The sequence below is a fragment of the Setaria viridis genome, chromosome 3 (assembly GCF_005286985.2).
Source record: "Setaria viridis chromosome 3, Setaria_viridis_v4.0, whole genome shotgun sequence".
Lineage (NCBI taxonomy): Eukaryota > Viridiplantae > Streptophyta > Magnoliopsida > Poales > Poaceae > Setaria > Setaria viridis.
The window spans coordinates 11,960,840-11,981,342 of record NC_048265.2 but is presented as its reverse complement, the minus strand read 5'-3'; the positions used below and the strand labels follow the sequence as shown (position 1 = coordinate 11,981,342).

General features: G+C 42.5%; 2 protein-coding genes across 3 annotated transcripts; one reads left to right on the top strand and one right to left on the bottom strand.

Moving 5' to 3' along the window:
* Window positions 1-3,406: 3,406 nt before the first annotated feature.
* Window positions 3,407-7,014, bottom strand: LOC117848403 (probable serine acetyltransferase 5). Its single transcript, XM_034729804.2, has 2 exons — window positions 5,915-7,014; window positions 3,407-3,706 (listed from the first exon to the last, which is right to left on the bottom strand). The coding sequence occupies exon 1, from the start codon at window positions 6,908-6,910 to the stop codon at window positions 5,930-5,932; it is 981 nt and encodes a 326-aa protein (XP_034585695.1). The 5' UTR covers window positions 6,911-7,014; the 3' UTR covers window positions 3,407-3,706; window positions 5,915-5,929.
* A 6,821-nt stretch (window positions 7,015-13,835) lies between these two features.
* Window positions 13,836-20,204, top strand: LOC117848402 (probable starch synthase 4, chloroplastic/amyloplastic). 2 transcript variants are annotated; one of them, XM_034729803.2, is made up of 16 exons: window positions 13,840-14,142; window positions 14,524-14,632; window positions 14,856-14,931; window positions 15,034-15,961; window positions 16,079-16,130; window positions 16,768-16,890; window positions 16,976-17,051; window positions 17,127-17,311; window positions 17,416-17,607; window positions 17,713-17,781; window positions 18,177-18,386; window positions 18,506-18,631; window positions 18,838-18,987; window positions 19,314-19,375; window positions 19,466-19,541; window positions 19,640-20,204. In XM_034729803.2, exons 1-16 carry the CDS (start codon window positions 14,015-14,017, stop codon window positions 19,808-19,810), a joined length of 2,733 nt encoding a protein of 910 aa, XP_034585694.1. In that variant the 5' UTR covers window positions 13,840-14,014; the 3' UTR covers window positions 19,811-20,204. The 2 variants fall into 2 exon arrangements, 1 of the variants encoding a protein (XP_034585694.1); XR_011897749.1 differs by lacking the exons at window positions 19,314-19,375; window positions 19,466-19,541; window positions 19,640-20,204 and having other exon boundaries at window positions 13,836-14,142; window positions 18,493-18,631; window positions 18,838-18,977.
* Window positions 20,205-20,503: the final 299 nt, after the last annotated feature.

Genomic DNA, 20,503 nt, shown 5'->3' with positions numbered 1-20,503 from the left:
AGGAAAGCATGAATTATGGTATATACCTAGCACTAGTAGGCCATTATGTTGTGACAGGGGAGCGGTGGCATCGAATCTCTTGTCTGTGCTTGGGTTCAGCGTTCAAACAACGCAGCTCACCTGCTTTCAGCTAGCCCTACCAAGCAGGTTATTAAGTGAGTGGACACAGTGAAAATCGGCGGCGAAAGCATATATCACCGTCGGTTCCAACCACACGAAACGGCAGTGAACATTATCACCGCGGGTTTGTAATTCAACCCGTCGGTGAAGAGGGGCATCCGGATCCTAAATTTTTATCAGCTAAAGTTGAGCTCACCTTGAAGTCTGGAAGACCTTATCCATAGGCACAAATGACCTCCCCCTATCCCCTTCTCTCCCTGCGCAGCGCGTTCCCTCCCCTCTTCCTTCTCTCAGTCACTCTCACTCTCTCCAGAAGATCTTGCCGCCCCGCTCCTCCCCCTCCGCGCGCCCCTCACAGCTCATGGCTGTAGTGAGGAGCACTGGGGAGCGAGGAGTGGTGGCGACCAGTGGGCTGGGGAGCAGCGGTGCGTGGGGGTGAGGAACGGTGGCGACGGTGGCCCGCGGGGTCGGGGACCGAGGAGCGGCGACGGCAGCCTGTGGAGCGCAGTGCATGTATTTCATTTTATTTTTTTTGGCAATGGGTGTTTTATTTTTTTGGCAATGGGCATCACTGCGTTGGTGTTGACAGCAGGCATCACCGCCGACCTATATCCAACAGACATCTATGTGCTCGTTATATGTGTAAATTGTTCGTAACAATGCGCATTTAGTACTCATAGATCTGATGGACATCTAGTACATCCGATTTTTTTGCATGCTTGACCATATTTCTAATAGGTTAAACAAACTTGTCAGTGCTTAACAAACACCGTCAGGAGCAGGGAAACAAACATACCGGTTCTAATCAAACACCGGTAGTCATAGATAATTATCTTGTCAACAGTGATTAGAGCCGATTCGAATACAAAGGTATTCGCGTCGGTCCAACTGTCCATCAGCAAGTATAATAAAGTATTCGTGGTGTTTCAACGTATAAATAATAATCCCCATTCTCATCAACTTCATGGTGCCGGTGAATGATGAGGTTTTTGCGCCAGCACATATATATGATGTGCTTTGCAGTAGTGGTTCCTGTTCACAAAGTGACAGAAGAAGACTACAACAACCGTGTAGAAAGGAACTATAGCTGTTGCACCGCCTGCGGACAAGGAGTGACAACACAATCATCGACGAGGCCGATTAGTTGTGGTAGCTCATGCTACTAAAAACGATTTACAAGAGCATCTTCTTTGTTCTTCAAGAACGAGCAAAAATACAGCCGCTCCTATGAATAAAAGGGAATTGGCATGCACCGACAAATCAATTTCCAAAGATAGCTAAAAACAAGCTACCCATACAAACCAGCTTGATTCCTAGGGACGGCTCATCCCACGAACCGCTTCTGCAAATATATATTTCTACGGCGGCTCGTAAGGTGCGAAGCTCCTGAAAACAGAACGAATTTCTAGGGGTGGCTCAAAGCACGAGCCAGCCCTACAAATCAGATTGGGAGGACGCCAACTTGAAAAAAAATCTCCAACGCACATGAAGCAAGCAACATGAACTGATAGTGTGCATGGATCCCCCGGTTCCCTTGTGCATTCGGTGGTGAGCCAAAGTGGTGGGCGGCCAAGCTGTCGAGCCGGGGGTGGGGCCGTGGGGGAGACCCGAAGAGTGTTGGAACATGACTGGCTAAGCTATTGTGGGTGTTTTTTTTTCATTGATTTTAGGGTCGGATATGACTCGGCAGTGATCCTAGGCATACTAAACTAGTGTCACATCGGATATTCGGATGCTAATTAGTTCATGATTAATACGTATTTACTGTAGCATCATATTATCAAATCATGGACTAATTAGTACGTATTTACTGTAGCATCATATTATCAGATCATGGACTAATTAGGTTTAATAGATTTGTCTCACGAATTAGCCTCGATTTGTGAATTGATTTTATAATTAACTCATATTTAGTCCTTCTAATTAGTATCTAAATATTAAATATGACGGGAATTAAATTTTAGTCCGTGCAACCGAAGAGTTCAAATAAAACTGATAAGGTTGTTCTAGGACGCAGATCGAGTGACATTTCTTTGGCCATTTTCTAGAGGAGAGGGGCCCACCTTGGCGCTATGTGACCTCCACGCAGTGCTTGACTTTCAAGATTGACCAATAATGTGGGTCGTGCCATTACGGTGCAGCCTGCTAGTCTGTGACTTGCATGCCCAGCCACCTAGGATCCAAAACTTGATAACGCCTCTGGGCTTGAGTGCTTGTGTTCATGGGCTGAATGCAACAAACGGGCAACTTGGTATGAAAAGTAGTCAGCCTATTTTCCCCCAAAAGTAGCCCAGTCAAGTTGAGCCACATTTGCCAAACTAAGACACAATATTATGCAATCAATCAATTTTTTAGCATTATAAAAGCATCATTGTCCTTCCTATCCGCTATTGAGAAGTGATGACCATACCTGGAGCAATTTCCTCTGCTCTCTGTGACGAGAATTTCTACTTCGGATCAAGCATGCCCTGCTGCAAATATCAGTAGAAAGTAGCACATGTATACAAGAAGTTTGGGCTGACAAAATAGAACATCAGTTGAGACATGAAAGCACATGTGAGCACAACCAGATTCTGTAGTTGTTGAAATAAAGAGACAAAAAGTAGGATTGACTGTTCATGTTGATCCCAAATGGATAAGGATGGCAATGGGACGGGTTCGGATCGGGTGGAGTGTCTGGGCACCCAAAATCGAAACCCGAACCTAAAACCCGTCCGCCCCGAACATCGATTCGGGTAAAAATCCATCCCCGAAACTGAAACCCGAGGATCCCCGAAACCCGACAGATTAACCGAAATCCGAGAGTGGAGGCGTCAGGTGGAGTGGCAGACTGGATGCGGCCGCCGTGCAGGGCGCCGCCGCGCCGGGCGGGATTGGCAGCTCGCCAGTGGCTGGGTGCGGGACGGCGGGGTGCCTGGGGGACAAGAGTGCGGCCGTGCGGGTGGACTGGATGAACATGAAGCAAGAATTTCAGGCTTATATACCTAGAGTTGCTAGGTGGGCTGAATGTTTCAAGGCCCGTGGATTGGAGCTCCACGGGTGAATTGAATTTAAGAATTCGCCCCAAACCTACAGTATTTCGAGTATCCGAACACGCAAATCCGTCGGCGAAAACTAAGAACCAAAACCGAAACCCGCGTTCCCGAAACCCGTGAATATCCGTCCCGAACCCGATCCGCTGCCATCCTTACAAATGGAAGAAAACATAATGTTTGGTGAGTGTCAAGAGTTATCAACACTAAAAAAAATACAGAAAATCAGTAATGCTTCAGTGCCACTGCAAATCTAAGCAAATCAATAATACTTTTCAGATATTATAATAATGCATAAGGGATGTGATGCATCAACTTGGCACGTAAGGAGTGGTACAGACACCAGGATGTTCTAAAACCAGAAAGTTTTATGCTTATTTTTAAGCAACTAGGTCAATTGGAACACACAAGATCCAACCCTTCGAGAAAACAATGTGCGATACCCAACAGCAACAAGCCATGGCTGCTGTATCTAAGGCAGCGGCTTAATTTGAGCATCTACCCATGTTGAGTACATGCCACTCAGAAATCACAAGGCAGAGTTACCCATGTTCCTGCACGACCAAGAAAAAGACAAATGCTTATTAACAAGGAAGATACTGTAAGGCTGAACTGGTAGCAGATTAAGATTTACTAGAAGATCTCCAAAGAAATTAACTAAGCTAAATCCCTACCATTTTTTTTGCGGGGTGTGTGTGGGTGTGGGTGTGGGTGTGTGTGTGTGTGGGGGGGGGGGGGGGGGGGGGTGTTACCTTTGTATTGAACATTATATTGATTGGCAATGTATCCCATAATGATCGTCATAGGATTTAAGGGGTGACTTTTAGTTCAAAGAATTACTAGCAGAAGGTTGGGATTAGGTTCTAAATGTAAATGTGGTTTGAGGGATGACCTCTGGTTCCAAAAATTATTACTACAAACAGTTAGAAGAATATGGTCTAATTTGGTTGCCAGTTCCACTGCCTTAACAATAATGCAGTCTGCCGCATTCTGTAGCCTCAGGCTCAAGGACTCAACATCAGATAGGCAGAAAATGCAACTACCTGTGTTGGGTAATGTTGTTAGCGCACCAATAATGGTAGTTATATACATGCTGAAAATATGATAAATTAATGTTTGGTGAACTATTCTTACAGTGCAAAGCACTGTAGGCCTGTCTTGAAAATCTATTACTCTGATGACTAGAGCACAAGAGCATGATGGAGGTTCTTCATTAACTATCATGTTCTCTGTAATAGTTTCTTTAGATTGGATTCCCTCTCATACTCCTCACACAATCCCCTTGTGTAATAACTACTTATACCAAACTGCACAGAAGTTTGAACAAATAAACACCAAACAGAATCTAACCAAGAATAAATACTCCCTCCATCCCAAATTATAAGTCATTCCCTCCATCCCAAATTATAAGTCATTCCAAGAATCTTGGAGAGTCAAAGCATCTCAAGTTTGACCAAATTTATATGATAATATAATAATATTTATTCTGTCAACTAAGTATCATTAGATTCTTCATCAATTATATTTTCATAGTATACCTATTTGATGTCATAAATCTTTATAATTTTCTCTATAATTTTGGTCAAACTTGAGATGCTTTGACTCTCCGAGATTCTTGGAATGACTTATAATTTGGAATGGAGGGAGTACTTACTATATAATTCCAATAAATCACAGATACCAAGGTTCAAATGTTTTCCCAAAAGAACAGAATTTTCCACAGAAACGAACAGATTTTGAAGAGTTACTTTTACAAGTCCCTAGTGCTGAGACTCTGACAGATCACATGTGATTTGAACTGCAGTCACTTCCACATTGTTAACGATAACACTTGAACATTAATCAGTACAGCAAATAACCAAAGTTAACATAAACACATCTAAAGAGAAGGTTTACCAAAATTTGAACTAACAAATTCAGTAATTAAATACTCTCACCAGACAAATCGGACAGACAAAGCATGCATACCTTAATGATAGCAAGAACATATCAAATGTCCTTCCAGAAAATGAATGGATAAGAAAACATGTGAAAAATAATGAGAATGAACTACAGCCACATCCATACTGGCAGAAGCAAGAAAAGTTACTTAAGATATACAAAGTTTTTAATATTTTCTCAACAGATCTGCATTAAGTTCAATAAATGTTCCAACTAACCCCCAAACAAAGTCACCTCTGAACATTTTACTCAAAAGAACTAAGAGTAGCAGTGCAGATATTATTAAAAAAAATTCTCACAGGCAAAACAATGATAATGTGGCTGCTAAAATACTAAAACTACCCCAGAACTACATTTCATGACATGTTTGCAGTACTAAAGCTGACTGATTCATAGAGAGAATTTGAAAAACAAACTCATTGGTTATTCTAGGAATTAGCATCTTCTAGAGGGAACAATGCACCGCATTCGATTATTCAAGTCACAAAATCTTTCCGCATCAGAGAAATAACAGAGTATAGAATCCCGGCACTCCATCAGATAAGATATCGCTTTATACACTTCATTCAGTCCTTGGAGCTTGATACATAAGGCCAGTGGCAAAACCCAACCAACTCCTCTATGGATATACAACTTTATTCATTCATCAATCTCAATTTATTAGTATCTGAGCATGGCACACAGCTGACAAAACGATTGATCATAAAAAACCATGCTTCTACAGTACAGTTCATCGCAGACAAAAGCATAGCACACAACAAAGAGTACATCACTATTTGGTACATCACCACTACTAATGATACAGAGGGAGAGTAATAGACCTTGTAAAATTGCTCTCAAATGGTGTAGTCCGACCACTGCCGTATGAAGGATGTGTGATCCATGGACTCCCCCGGCATGTCCTCGTCCTTCTCACCCTCCGTCTTTTTCCCACCAATCAGCCTCGCGGGGTTACCCACCGCCGTGCTCCTCGCCAGCACATCTATCAGCACCACGGATCCGGCCCCAATCTTAGCCCCGGCACCGATTTTGACGTTACCAAGAATCGTGGCTCCTGCGCCAATCAGCACACCGTCCCCAATCTTGGGGTGCCTGTCGCCGACCGCCTTGCCAGTCCCACCCAAGGTGACGTGGTGGAGGATCGAGACGTTGTCGCCAACAACGGCCGTCTCCCCGATGACGACGCCGGTGGCGTGGTCGAGGAGGATGCCCTTCCCGATGACGGCGGCGGGGTGGATGTCGACGGCGAATACGTCGGCGACGCGGGACTGGAGCGCGAGCGCGAGGGGGCGGCGCTGCTGCGCCCAGAGCACGTGCGCGACGCGGTGTGCCTGGATGGCGAGGAACCCCTTGTAGTTGAGGAGGCAGTGCGAGAACCCGACGCAGGCGGGGTCGCGGGACCTGGCGGCGAGGAGGTCGGCGACGATGGCGGCGCGGAGGGAGGGGTGCGCGGTGAGCGTGGCGAGGAAGAGGTCGTAGAGGAGCGTGGAGAGGAGGGTAGAGGAGCAGAGCTTGTTGGCGAGGTGGAAGGAGAGGGACCGCGGGAGGGACGGGTGGGACAGCACGGTGGCGTAGAGGAAGGAGGCGAGCGCCGGCTCCGCGTCCGCGTCGCGGCGGGCCTCCGCCTTGATCTGGGTCCAGACCCAGGTCTCGTCGTCCTCCGACTCCGGGGGCGGGTACGCCGGCACCACCTCCGCGGGGAGCGCGGGGGGCGGCGGCGGCGAGTGGGCCGCCAGATGGTGATGGTTGGAGTGGTTCGCGGCGCCACCCCCGCCGCCGCCGGCGGCCTCGTGCGCGTGCGGCTGGCCGGCCGGCATCGCGGGGCTCGCGGATGGGGTCGGATTGAAGGACACGGGACCCGGTGGGCGAACAAGCCGAGGAAGGCGGCCCACTTGCGAGTTGCGGCCCGGTGCCTCCGTGGTCGATTGCGGAGGCAGACCGGCGCAGGGTATATATGCCGAGCGCGGGACAAGTGGACCCTGCGCTGCAACCACTGCTCTCTGCTAGACTGCTTGGCCTTAGAAGTCAGAAGACAATTTTCTTCATTTAGTCGTCTCCGTTTTTGAAGCGTTTTAAGAGCGTCTCCAGCGATTTCTTTTCCCCTATCCAACTACTTCCTCCGTCCCAAATAGTAGGTCGTTCCTAAATTGTAGATCGTTTTAGTATATTTAAATTTACAATTTTTACTATGTATTTAGGCCCCGTTTATTTCTTTAGGAGCTCCTAAAATTCCTATCACATCGAATATTTAGATAATAATTAGAAGTATTACTAATTATAAAACTAATTGCACAGATGGAGACTAATTTGTGAGACGAATCTATTAAGCCTAATTAGTCCATGATTTGATAATGTGGTACTACAGTAAACATGTGCTAATGATGGATTAATTAGACTTAATAGATTCATCTCGGGAATTAGCCTCCGTCCGTGTAATTAGTTTTATAATTAGCTCATATTTAGTCCTCCTAATTAGCCTCTGAATATTCGATGTGACATAAATTTTAGTCCAAACTAAAGATCCAAACACCCCCTTAGACATAATGTATATCTAGATAAATAACATCTATAAACCTAAAAGTGTCAAAATGACTTATAATTTGGAACGGCAGGAGTCCTTTACTTTTCCCTTTTCCAAATAATTATTGGGATAATCCAATAATTCACTCCAACTCTCCCTAAATAAAGGAGGAGTTATGATTCTCTTAATATGGTAGTTGGATTGGGATGAGATTATTGAGAGACTGCAAAAGTAACTTTATATTAAGATATCCCTAGTTTTTTGAAAAATATTTATTAGGGAACTACTGGAGATGCTCTAACATGGGCATGTAGCCATGATCCACAGTATCAACTCATTCTAGGAGGTGCACGTATTCATCGGTAGCACATACATAATATTATCTTTTTCTATTTTTATGATTTGAACAAAGCAATGAATCTGGACTGAATGAAGGGAACATTCATTCTTTTTGGATAGTGTTGTCCAACACATAGTTTTTGAAGGTCAACCCAACCGGCTGTATTGTGCATTTGTGCACCACAGATGTTTAAAAAAAACAAATGAAGCAGACTTTATACAGTTGAGTGTTCTGGTTTCTTATAGATTGTCTGTATGTTCAACGAATGCGTTAGTTTTTCTGATTTGATGATTGTGACTGAAGTCTCTCAGCCCGTTCGGTGGGCTTCTGCTGCTGCGCTGGGCTTCTTCCGGCTGAAGCCACAAGCAACAGCTAGCAGCTGCGCTGCAGCCGCTGGCAGCAGAAGCCAGCAGCGGTAGCCACAACTAGCGCTGCCGAACGGCCTGGCTGATAAAAGTTGTTGCAAAAGGCTAAAGACGTGGACGAGATCGTGGCAATATATCTATGCCTTTCAATATCATCTTTCTAAAACCGCTTGCAGTGAATTTTGCTATGACAAAGTACAAAACTAGTAGCTAAGTGAACTTTGCAACAAAAGTTTTTTAATGCATTGTTTGGATCTTCCAACCTTATTATAAGCTGCAATCTTAATAAAAAAAAAGCTGCAATATGTGGGAAGACTTACACCTTTTTTAAACTGGGTGGTCGGATAATTGAAAACTATAATATAAGCTGGACGTAGTGCAAATCAAAGTTGATGCAATCTTGGGCTCTCATATCTCAACTTTCTTGCTACTACCTAGTGGTGAAACGGGCTTCCAATTGGACCTTGGCCTCAAAAAAAGTAAGAACACCATTTCCTGTTTTTGAATTAGGAAAGGTAAGAGGTGTTTGAGTATTCTTTCCGTTCCGTTCTAAATTATATGTTATTTTAACTTTTTCTAGATTTATAACTTTCACTATGCATCTAGACATAGTGTATATCCAAGTTCGTAACAAAATCTACGAATCTGTGGAACTTGTTCATTTGTGCATCTACGGGACGGTACTTTGTATCAAAACCATCATCGGCTAGTCCCCCGTGATGTCTCAAAAAAATCTATGAATTTAGAAAAATCAAAATAACTTACATTTTCGCATTTTCGCATAGAAGAAGTAGTACACATAATACATAGTGTTTTTCTCTTTTTATTATTTGACAACGGTAGCCATGAATCTAGACAAAATAAAGGGAACATACAACATTTTAGATTATTGTTCAACTAATAGTGTTTTGTTTCGCATTGATTGTATTATACCTATATAGTCTAAGTGTAGACCAAAGTTTAACCGAGACGTGTTTCACATAGTTGATTTTTAAAAAAAATTGTGCTTAGTTTTTCTTTTGCCTGCGGATCGTATTCAACGAATCTCCGATTTGATGCGATGAATGTGACAAAAGTTACTTGTAAAGGTTTTCGCGAAAGATTGCATGACATATAATGTCTCTATCCTATCAATCTCACCTTCGTGAAACTGCTTGCGGCGAACTTTGAAGCGACAGTAGCTTCCAAATGTCAAGCAAAACTAACGGCTAAGTGAACTTTGCAGTGATAGCAACCTATAAATACCAGATGGGACTAAATTAAACTTCGACAAACAAAGAGAAAAAGGCAGAGAATTTATCTTATGACACTAGAGAAAATCGTTGTTTGTGGCCGACAATGACGCCATTCGTTTTTCCCCCCTAGTAATTTATGGCTCTATGGTCGCTTGGGCTTAAACAATAAGAATACCTTTGCCACTTGCCAGCCAGATTAGTAGTACTATCATGCAAAATCTTCAGTTTTTTGTTTAGTTCTCACGTGGTAGCCTTAGGGTGTGTGTTTGGTTACCGGGTTGATGTGGGTCAGAACAGGTTCGACCCATATCGTCCCGCGTTTGGTTCAAACGGGATGTTGGTTGGGTCCGATCCATATGGGAATATTCCCGCGAATGCGGGTCCGCTGCATTCCTCCGAAACGGACGGACCATGCCGACCCAGAACCTCCCGCACGTCACATGAATCCCGCGTGCTCCCAGCTATCACTGCTTGAACCCTATCCTCCCTCCTCTCACCCCTGTCACTCCACCCCCGCCGCTAGGCGCATCCTGCGTCGCCTCCCCCTGCCATCCGCCACCGTCGCCAGGCGCATTGCCGCTGCCGCCTCCCCTACCCTCCGTCGCCCCTCTCTCACCCGGTCACCCATCTCTCCCGGCTGGATCTCGCCGCCGCCGCCTCTACCATCCGCCGCCTCCTCTACCCTCCACCACGTCAACTCCCATCAGCCGCCCCTCTCTCACCCGGTCACCCATCTCTCCCGCCTGCACCTCTCCCGGCTGGATCTCGCCACCGCTGCCCCTGCCATCCGCCGCCTCCCTGACCCTCCTGTCCACTGCCTCCACTGCTCTCCAAGGTAAGAAAATGCTACCATGCTTGACTTGGTTGATATTTACTGTATTGGCTTTGGATGCTCCTGGTTGATAGTATTGTGGGAGTTGAATTGAACAAATAATCTAGTAGCTATATCTATTACAGAACATCTTATTTCAATGAAATTGCACTGGGCAGGACATCCTGGTTCAATGGTCTCTAAGAACAGGTGTTTCTTTCATTCTTGTATTGTAGATGGATAAGAGGATCAAGATTGTAACTTGTGTTGCTGCTACATACATGCTGTTGTACAAGAAGGGTTGGTATTACCTATGGGCCTATGGAGGATAGGGATAGGATGAGAGTAGATTATCTAAATAACAAAATTTGGAAGGATGACACAACTAGCTTGAACATGTTAAGACTTAATAGAGGCAAGTTCTTTCGGTTTTGCAATCTTTTAAGAGAGCATGGTTTGCTTAAAGATACATGTAACTTGTGTGTTGAGTAACAGGTGGGTATGTTTCTAAATATAGTGGGACATAACCTTAGGAATAGGTTACTTGGAACTAATTTTGATAGATCGGGAGAAACAGTTAGCCGCTATTTCAACAAAGTACTCCATGCTATTGGAGAGCTGCGAGGGGGCCTACCCATCTTTGGATACTCCAAGCAAAATTGTAGGGAATAACAGATGGGATCCTTACTTTAAGGTGTGAGGCTTATCCCTATTTTGTTTCGAGTTTTGTATTAATCGAACCTCATATGGTCCCTAATCTTTACTTTTTTGAAAAAAATAGGATTGTATTGGAACTATCGATGGTACTCATGTAAGAGCATCATATTTGTTTCTAAGAACATTGAGCATGCCTTTCATGGTAGGAAATCCTTTTTCACACAAAATGTAATGACAGCTGTAGATTTTAATTTACGGTTCACCTATGTGTTGGTTGGTTGGGAAGAGACTGCACATGATACTCTAGTTTTATGTGATGCTTTAGAACGTGAGAATGGCCTTCGTGTCCTACAAGGTAATAGAGTAGTAAACTCTCAACTTTTACATACAAATTTTAGTTTATACTATCAAATGATAAGCAAATTCTACCTAGTCGATGCTGGATATGGAGCCAAACCAGGATTTTTGCCCCCTTTTCATGGTGTTCAGTACCACTTAAATGAATGGGGAAGTAATCCAGTGCAGAATGAGAAGAAATTGTTCAACCTTAAGCACTCATCACTACGTGTCACAGTAGAGCAGGCATTTGGGGCACTAAAGAGGAGATTCAAAATTATTGATGGTGCTACTCCATTATTCTCTTTTCCAACACAAGTAGATATTGTTTGTGCTTGCTGCATTATTCACAATTGGGTCATACAAGATGGGCGTGATGAGTTCTTTACAGAGGATACTAACTTTCCAAGCTACAACCATGCTTCAACACGCACTTGCCAAGCAAATGAGCATGCTGCTACAATTAATTTCAGGCAGCAATTAGCAGATCAGATGTGGGCAGATTGTCAAAACAACAATGTTAACTAATATCTGTTTCAAAATTGAATTTCTTTTAGTTGTATAACATCTTTAAGCCTCTCTTAGCTGATGTATTGCTATTTGTAAGGACATATTTGATGTTGAATGATATTTTTATGAATATGTTGCTTGCTGAATTTTGTGTAATTTGTGGTGATAATGTACATCTTGGCTATATCTTGGTGCTGATTTTGTATTGGTGATAATGTACATTTTGTCTATGTCTTGATGCTGATTTTTTTTATTGGTGATAACGTACATTTTGTCTATGTCTTGGTGCTGATTTTGTATTGGTACTATTGCTAATTTTATTTTTGTGTGGCAGAACAATGGAGGAAGTAGCTGAAGGGCGTGGGGGAACTAGTGGGCATGCTATATGGACATCAGCAATGTCGGCTTTAATGCTCTCTCACCTCAATGATTTGGTGGCTGCTAGTTTGAAGATATCAAAGGGCTTTAAGAAACACATTTTCAATGGTTGTACTAGGACTATCAATGAGAAGTTAAACACAAGAATCACTGGTGAGCAAGTCAAGAATCATTTGAAAACATGGCAAAAAAGGTATGCAAATATAAATAGATTGAATAAGTTGAGTGCTGCCCTCTTGATGAAGAAAAAACTGCATGATTACACTTGATGAGGAGCACTACAACGGTCATGTCCATGTAAACTTACCATCTTTACTTAGTTTTTGATTGATTGACCAGTGTTAGATTATATTAACTTATTTCTCCTCCATGTCTAGAATCACAAGTCTAATGCTGAGTTCTTGAACAAGCCCCTCTTGCGCTATAGAGAGATGGAGGCAATATTTGGCAATAACATGGCTACTGGAAACTTTGCAAAAGACTCAGGTGCACCTCTAGGTAGAGAGGATGATGAGGGTGAAAGTCAAGAAGAGGAGGATAACGTTATTGATCATGATCTAAGTGATGGACCTACCAGTCAAGAGGTAATATCTTCTGCTAGTAGACTAAGTAAGAAGGCCAAGGTAGCTGAAATGAAGAAGGATGTACTGGTTACCGCTTTCAAAAGTGTAGGTGAGAACCTTGTCGCTGCCATAAAATTAGTTGCTCAACCTGATAATGAGCTGCCAGCTGACCTATTTGACACCTTGAACCAACTTCTTGGTTTTAATTCAGCACACATATCTTTCTACTATGCTCATTTGGTGACCAATCTTCACATTGGCAAAGTTTTCTATAAGCTGCTATTCGATCACAAGTTAAATTGGGTCACAATGTTCATCGCTGAGAAGTTCTCTGGAATGTAAGGGTTATTTCGATGAGTGGGATGTTTCTTTTGTTAGAACTTGAATCTTATGTTAGCGTGTAAGCCTTGAACTTATATCATGTAAGGCTTGAACTTGTTGTAACTTGCTGTATTGTCTTGAACTTGCTATCTGTAAGTGACTATATGTAAGCAATATTTCAACTTGATTACCAAGTATGCTCAAGGATTAACGTTGGCTTTGCTCAAGAACTAACGTTACTCAAGGATCAGTGGATTAGTGTGCCAGCTTGACGTTCTGTTAAGGGTCGTTAATTAACATTGCTCAAGGATTGATGAATTGGTGTGCTTGCTTGCTGCCTCTGTTGCTTTTTTATCCCTAACCCTCCAACTAAACAAGAGTTGGAATCACTCCAACCCATTTTATCCCTCCAATTAAATAAAAAATTAGATCCAATCTATCTCTGCACCTAAATAAGAGATGGGTCAAACTGAAAAACTGGATAGACTCTGACCAACTAGCATAGTTTCAAAAACCGAACGCCTGCTGAGAGAGAGAGAGGCACTGAATAGACTGTACGCAACTAGTCCAGTTCGCAACGCGACGCCCGCTTCCCAGCGGGCAGCGGCGCAGACTACTCACTGCCGCCGTGGCCCCACGCGCCCCGATCAGCGGGTCCCAGGCGGCCAGATAGCCCCGCCGCCTCTGTTTGGCTCTCCTTCCTCCGCCTTCCCCGCGCAGCGCACGGGACACCCGCCGCCCGAGCCCCCACTGCACGGCCACGCTTCCGCCTCACTCCACTCCGCAGCTTTTTTTCCAACCGCCGCCCACGCGAATCCCGACGCCGCCGCCTCGAGGCCCACCTCCCACTCTCCCCTTCTCCCCACCCTCCTCCTCAGCTTCATATGGCGTGCTCGGCGGCGGCGGCCGGCGCCGAGGCGACCGCTCTCCTGTTCCGCGGCCCCGCTCCGTCCTCGATCGCCGGGCGCAGCCGCCTAGCCGTTTCCCGCCGGACTCGACACCGCAATCTCAGGTAGCTAGTAGTTTGCGTTGAGGGCGCGCATGTTTCCGTTGGAGCTCCAAATTGAAGGCGCTCGTGATGTGTTCGGGGTATTGCTTGTGGCATGGAGTGTTTTGGGGTGTTTTGGTGATCGCCCTTTGCACACTTCGCAGGGGACGCAAACTTTGGAATCGTCGGCCGTGCGTGCGTTGTATGTAGGAAATGGCCTGTCCCAGTCTCTACTACTAGTGCTCCTGTCATGCTTGATCGCACTGTTCTAGTCATTTATAAACACTAGTGCGAAAATAGCTAATAGTGTTCAGAAACCATGATCGGATCATTGTGGCTCCTTTTTACATATGTTTAATTGCTGGAATTGATGATATATGTAAATAGTTCTAATTTTGGTGCCAGGACTGGCGCACAACCTCCTCAGAAGAGCACACCTAGTGCTAACTACCGTAACAGGGTTAACATTCAGAGAGATAGAGCTGGAGCTTCCAGTGATGATGAGCACCAACAGGTATTGTAGCAAGTTCTGTAGCAATTATGTGTTCCATTCCGCAAGATTAGTCTATTCTTTAGTGCTTTATATGAGTGTTTGTTCGATGTTTCATATATTTTTATTCTTACACTCTTTCGCTATGGATTATCGATATTAGCATGAACATTGTTAGGAAGTATCATCACTCTTCTGTTTGCCCTTATTTATTCACTGGGGTTGCTGTTCCAATACTTTTCTGCAGAATTCTGATGATGAAAATGGCCTACCAAACGTTCAACTGGAAGATTTGGTAGGAATGATACAAAATACTGAGAAGAGTATGTGATTCTTTCCTTGTGAATCTTCATATAGCTCTTTATAATATTCAAATATGTAGACATGTGCATGACAATCACTGATTTCAAATCTTATTTGGTTAGATATATTGCTTCTGAATCAAGCTCGTCTTCAGGCATTGGAACGTGCTGACAAAATTCTTAAAGAGAAGGAAGCTTTGCAACGGAAGATGAGCATTTTAGAGATAAAATTATCAGAAACTGGTGCACAATCTGAGCTTTCTAGTGAAGGAAAGTCTGATACAGAGGCTCAGGAGTTTGATGTACTAAAGGAAGAGAATATGCTACTGAAGGATGACATAAATTTTCTTAAATCAAAGCTTATTGAGATAACTGAGACAGAAGAGAGTCTATTCAAGCTGGAGAAAGAGCGTGCTATTTTAGATGCTTCACTTAGGGAGCTAGAGTGTGCATTTATAGCTGCCCAATCTGATATGCTGAAACTTGGTCCTATGCAACATGATGCCTGGTGGGAGAAAGTAGAGAATTTGGAAGAATTGCTTGAGTCCACAGCAAACCAAGTCGAGCATGCTGCTCTGATACTAGATGGCTATCATGATTTCCAGGAGAAGATTGACAAACTAGAAGCATCATTGGGAGCAACAAAAATATCAGAGTTCTGTCTTTATTTTGTTGATCTTTTGAAGAAAAGGGTAAAATCAGTAGAAGAACGCTTCCAAGCATGTAATCATGAAATGCATTCTCAAATCGAACTTTATGAACACTCAATAGTGGAGTTTCATGATACTCTCAGCAAACTAATAAAGGAAAGTGAGAAAAAGTCAATGGAGCATTATGCAGAAGGCATGCCATCAGAGTTCTGGAGTAGGATCTCTCTTCTGATTGATGGGTGGTCACTTGAGAAGAAAATATCCAGCAATGATGCAAATATATTAAGAGAAATGGCTTGGACAAGGGATAATCGCCTTCGGGAAGCATACTTGTCATCTAGAGGAATGGCAGAGAGGGAACTAATAGATAGTTTTCTAAAGATGGCACTGCCAGGAACCAGGTATCACTCTCTCCTTTGCCAATAAGAGGAAAAAACTTCTTTATACAATAACATGTGCTTCGGACAATATTTATATGTACTATTTGGTATGATCGAATATTCTATTATTGAATGCAGTTCTGGTCTGCACATTGTCCACATAGCAGCAGAGATGGCTCCTGTTGCAAAGGTGGTCCTTGTTACTGATTCAGTTTTCATCAAGTATTTATGATTTCATTATCTTATTTCTTGATACGTTGCTATGTAATATGCTGCATAAAACTAGGTGCAAAGCTGTCCAGTTGATTATAAAGTATCACTTTTCTAGTGCTCCATTTGAACTGGAGTAAGTTTTAATTGGGGTCCATGTGTTTTGGCTTGAGAGGGAGGCATACCAAAAGCATTCTCCAACTCATTCAACAGTGATGTGCTTCTCCTCAAGTATGTTCCGGTCTTTGAGAATCTTAAGGGTTGATTGGAGAGAGCAAGAAATTCGATACAGTTGAAAGTGTGCCTCTTTTTAGACGTCATCATCCACAAAGTCACAATCTTGATGTTGGTTTACTAAATTGCCTGAAGCTGTAAAAATAGGCTATAACTTATAAGTTGAATCATATTGATCTCCAATCCATCTACCAGACTATACAGTATATATATTGCGCTGGTTCCCTATATTAAACTAGCAATGTGATGCTTCCTTATATTAAACTAGCAATGTGATGGTTCACTAATTATCTTAGAGTATTATACTATTATTTGGTGTATACACTGATTATTTCCAATCCAGTTAGTCATCCTTTAGCTTTATTGTATGCAATATTCTGTAGGTTGGTGGTTTGGCAGATGTGATCTCTGGTCTTGGGAAGGCACTCCAAAAAAAAGGGCACCTAGTAGAGATTATTCTTCCAAAATATGACTGCATGCAGCATAACCAAATTAATAATCTTAAGGTATGTACTTGGTTTGTTAATTCGTATTATGCTTTTAATGGTTGCGTCTTTTGTTTGGTTAAACTGTTGTCTGATGATCATGCAGGTTCTAGATGTTGTGGTACAGTCCTACTTTGAGGGAAATACGTTTGCCAACAAAATATGGACTGGGACTGTTGAAGGTTCCAGTCAACACTCAGTTCTACCATTGTATGAAACTAATTATACAGTGGCCTAACTAAATTTATCAAATGCAGGCCTTCCTGTCTACTTTATTGAGCCGCAGCATCCAGGTAAGTTCTTCTGGAGGGCACAATACTATGGAGAGCATGATGACTTCAAACGTTTTTCCTACTTTAGCCGTGTGGCACTGGAATTACTTTACCAATCTGGGAAGAAAGTTGACATAATTCATTGTCATGACTGGCAGACTGCATTTGTTGTAAGATTTAAAGATTATGTAAAATGGATCATGTTTTTCTTAGTTGATTTACTAAGTTGAATGTAGTAACATATACTTTTTTTTGTTACATTGTTAATCACCAGGCCCCTCTTTATTGGGATGTATATGCAAATCTGGGCTTCAACTCAGCTAGAATTTGTTTTACCTGTCACAATTTCGAATATCAAGGAACTGCTCCAGCTCAGGATTTAGCATACTGTGGCCTTGATGTTGAGCACCTGGATAGACCAGACAGAATGCGGGATAATTCACATGGCAGAATAAATGTTGTTAAGGTATTGACCTATGGAAAATATGTAGCAGAAGAGTTGAAACTAGAGTTTTAGCTTTATGGTATCACTAATAATGATTGTACCATTCTATGCGCTTATGGTGTTCAGGGTGCAATTGTGTATTCCAACATTGTCACAACTGTGTCACCAACATATGCTCAAGAGGTGCGCTCAGAGGTAATATTTCTTCCTACCTTTGGGTCCAATGTGCACTTCCATTGGATGCAACTAATTTATTAATTTCTGGTCTCTCTTTTCTGTTGTATAACAAACATTCTGGTACCCCTATTTTCTCTAACCCTCTTACTTTCAAAAGTTTAAAAAGTACAAAATAATTAATGAGACAAATCTTGTAAATATTCCCCAAATGATCTAAGATTTGTTCATGTATATCATCCACATTTACCGCATTTCAAGGTTATTGAAATGAAGGGGGTCAGTTTCTGTAGGGCTAGGGGCACCAAATTTAGTTCTTCTATACTGGTTCTGGTGTTTCTGTTTGCCATTATTTTTTTTTAGAATCATGAATTTAATCAGTCTCAGCGTTCTGACAAAATTACTCCATTGCTCAGGGCGGGCGTGGGCTCCAAGATACACTCAAAATACATTCCAAGAAATTTGTTGGGATACTTAATGGCATCGACACTGATACATGGAATCCTTCTACAGATAGGTTTCTCAAGGTCCAATATAGTGCTAATGATCTATATGGAAAATCAGCAAACAAAGCATCTCTCAGGAAGCAGCTCAAGATGTCTTCTGCAAATGCTTCCCAACCGCTAGTATGTTTTTTATCCTCTCAGCCATCGTAAATCTTTGTATGTATAGGCTGACTTTGTACTTGTTTGAGCATATTCCTCTCTTCAAGATTTACTAGAGAACTGAAAGTTTCCTCAAGCAGGTTGGTTGCATTACAAGGCTAGTTCCTCAAAAGGGTGTACATCTCATCAGGCATGCAATATATAAAACAGCTGAGTTAGGCGGACAGTTTGTTCTTCTAGGTTCCAGTCCAGTACCAAACATTCAGGTGTGTTTCCTTTATGGAGTATTCATGCAGTTACATTTGGTTGAAAGAAAGGAAAAGAGTCTTCAGCACCTCATGAATAGTTCATCAATCATGAAAGAAGCACACCTTGATTGTTCGAAATACCATATTTCTCTGCTCTCCCTATTGAACAGCTGTTTCCTTGCTATCATAACATTTAATGCATTTGTTGTTCATTTCTTTCACAGAGGGAGTTTGAGGGTATCGCAGACCAATTCCAGAACAATAACAACATCAGGCTGCTTTTGAAGTACGATGATGCTCTATCCCATATGATTTTTGCAGCATCAGACATGTTTATTGTTCCTTCTATGTTTGAGCCATGTGGCCTCACTCAGGTAAGCTTTTTTTCATATTTAATTTAATGGTTTAGCAATTAGTATTATATGTAGTTTGTATTAGTATATATATACAAGAAACTATAATAACTTCCTATTGTTGTTTAGCGACATGTATGTCATTTACTGAAAAATGTCCTTTACCATCTTCATCATCTGGTATCTTCGAATAAGTATACTACATAACTCACACCTTTTATCCCCTTTTTTGGGTAAAAAACCACCCATGCTTTGCTTGTACATAAGCCTCTGTTCCCCTTCTTTTCTGCTTAATAGTTAATAGTGCGTCTTCTGCTATGCAATTCTGACCTGTTTTCCATCCATAGATGATAGCTATGCGATATGGTTCTGTGCCAGTTGTTCGGAAAACTGGTGGTCTGAATGACAGGTAAAATCGTAAGCCATCAATCCCCGCAACACTGTTGCCACCTTCAAACATGCATTGCTAATACTGCTCTGATTTGATTTATGATTTTAGTGTCTTCGATTTCGATGATGAAACAATACCCATGGAATTGCGAAATGGCTTCACCTTTTTAAAGGCAGATGAGCAGGTAATTGGCTTATCTGTGTACATCCTAAAATGAAGTATTGGAATTTAAGATATTTTGGTGGCTACAGTACAGCTAATGTGGGATGTTAATTTTGACAGGGTTTTGATAGTGCATTGGAAAGAGCTTTCAACTACTACCATAGAAAACCTGAAGTCTGGAAACAGCTGGTACAGAAAGACATGAAGATAGATTTCAGCTGGGATACTTCAGCTTCGCAATACGAAGACATCTACCAGAGAGCAGCTGCTCGAGCGAGGGCAGCAGCATAAACAACAGAGGCAGTTTCTGATGCCTCCATGAAGTCTCCCGGATGCTGTGCTTAAACCGTTAAATGTATGGTACCTGCGGTACTATCAGCTCTGAATTAAGCATCGGCTGAAGAAGCACGCTGTGCATCGCTAGTCGGGCGTACAAACGGCAATGTGGCCTTATGCAGCTCACAATGGAGCAAAAAGATGGAAGAAAAATAGAAGATACACAACTGTTTTGCCCGAATAACACAACGGTTTCGCTACTGTAGGATGCAGAAGCACGGGCCCTTGGCCCTTTGCCTTAGTGCCACTTCATACGTGATTGGTTAGCTCTGTCAAGCTGTATGAATTGAGTGGTTCATGTAATGCTTTTGGCATAAATTAATGTAAATTATACTCTTATCTGTGCGAAGTCTGCAGCCTCGACAATATTGTTTCTGTTTTTTAAGACGAGAGGATAGGGGTGTCGACGAAATGAACTAGGGATCAAGGCTTTATCCACGGTGGCAAACGACTGAGATTTCAATTCACTTTAATTTGATTCTGTTCCAAATCAAACATGTTTAATGTTGGCTACGTTTATAGAAAATACAATACCATATACAATTTCAATAAATATACAATTAAGATATACTTCCTAGGTTGTTTTGACTTTTTTAACATTTTTAGGTTCATCGATATTTGTATGCATTTAGATATACCTTATACTCC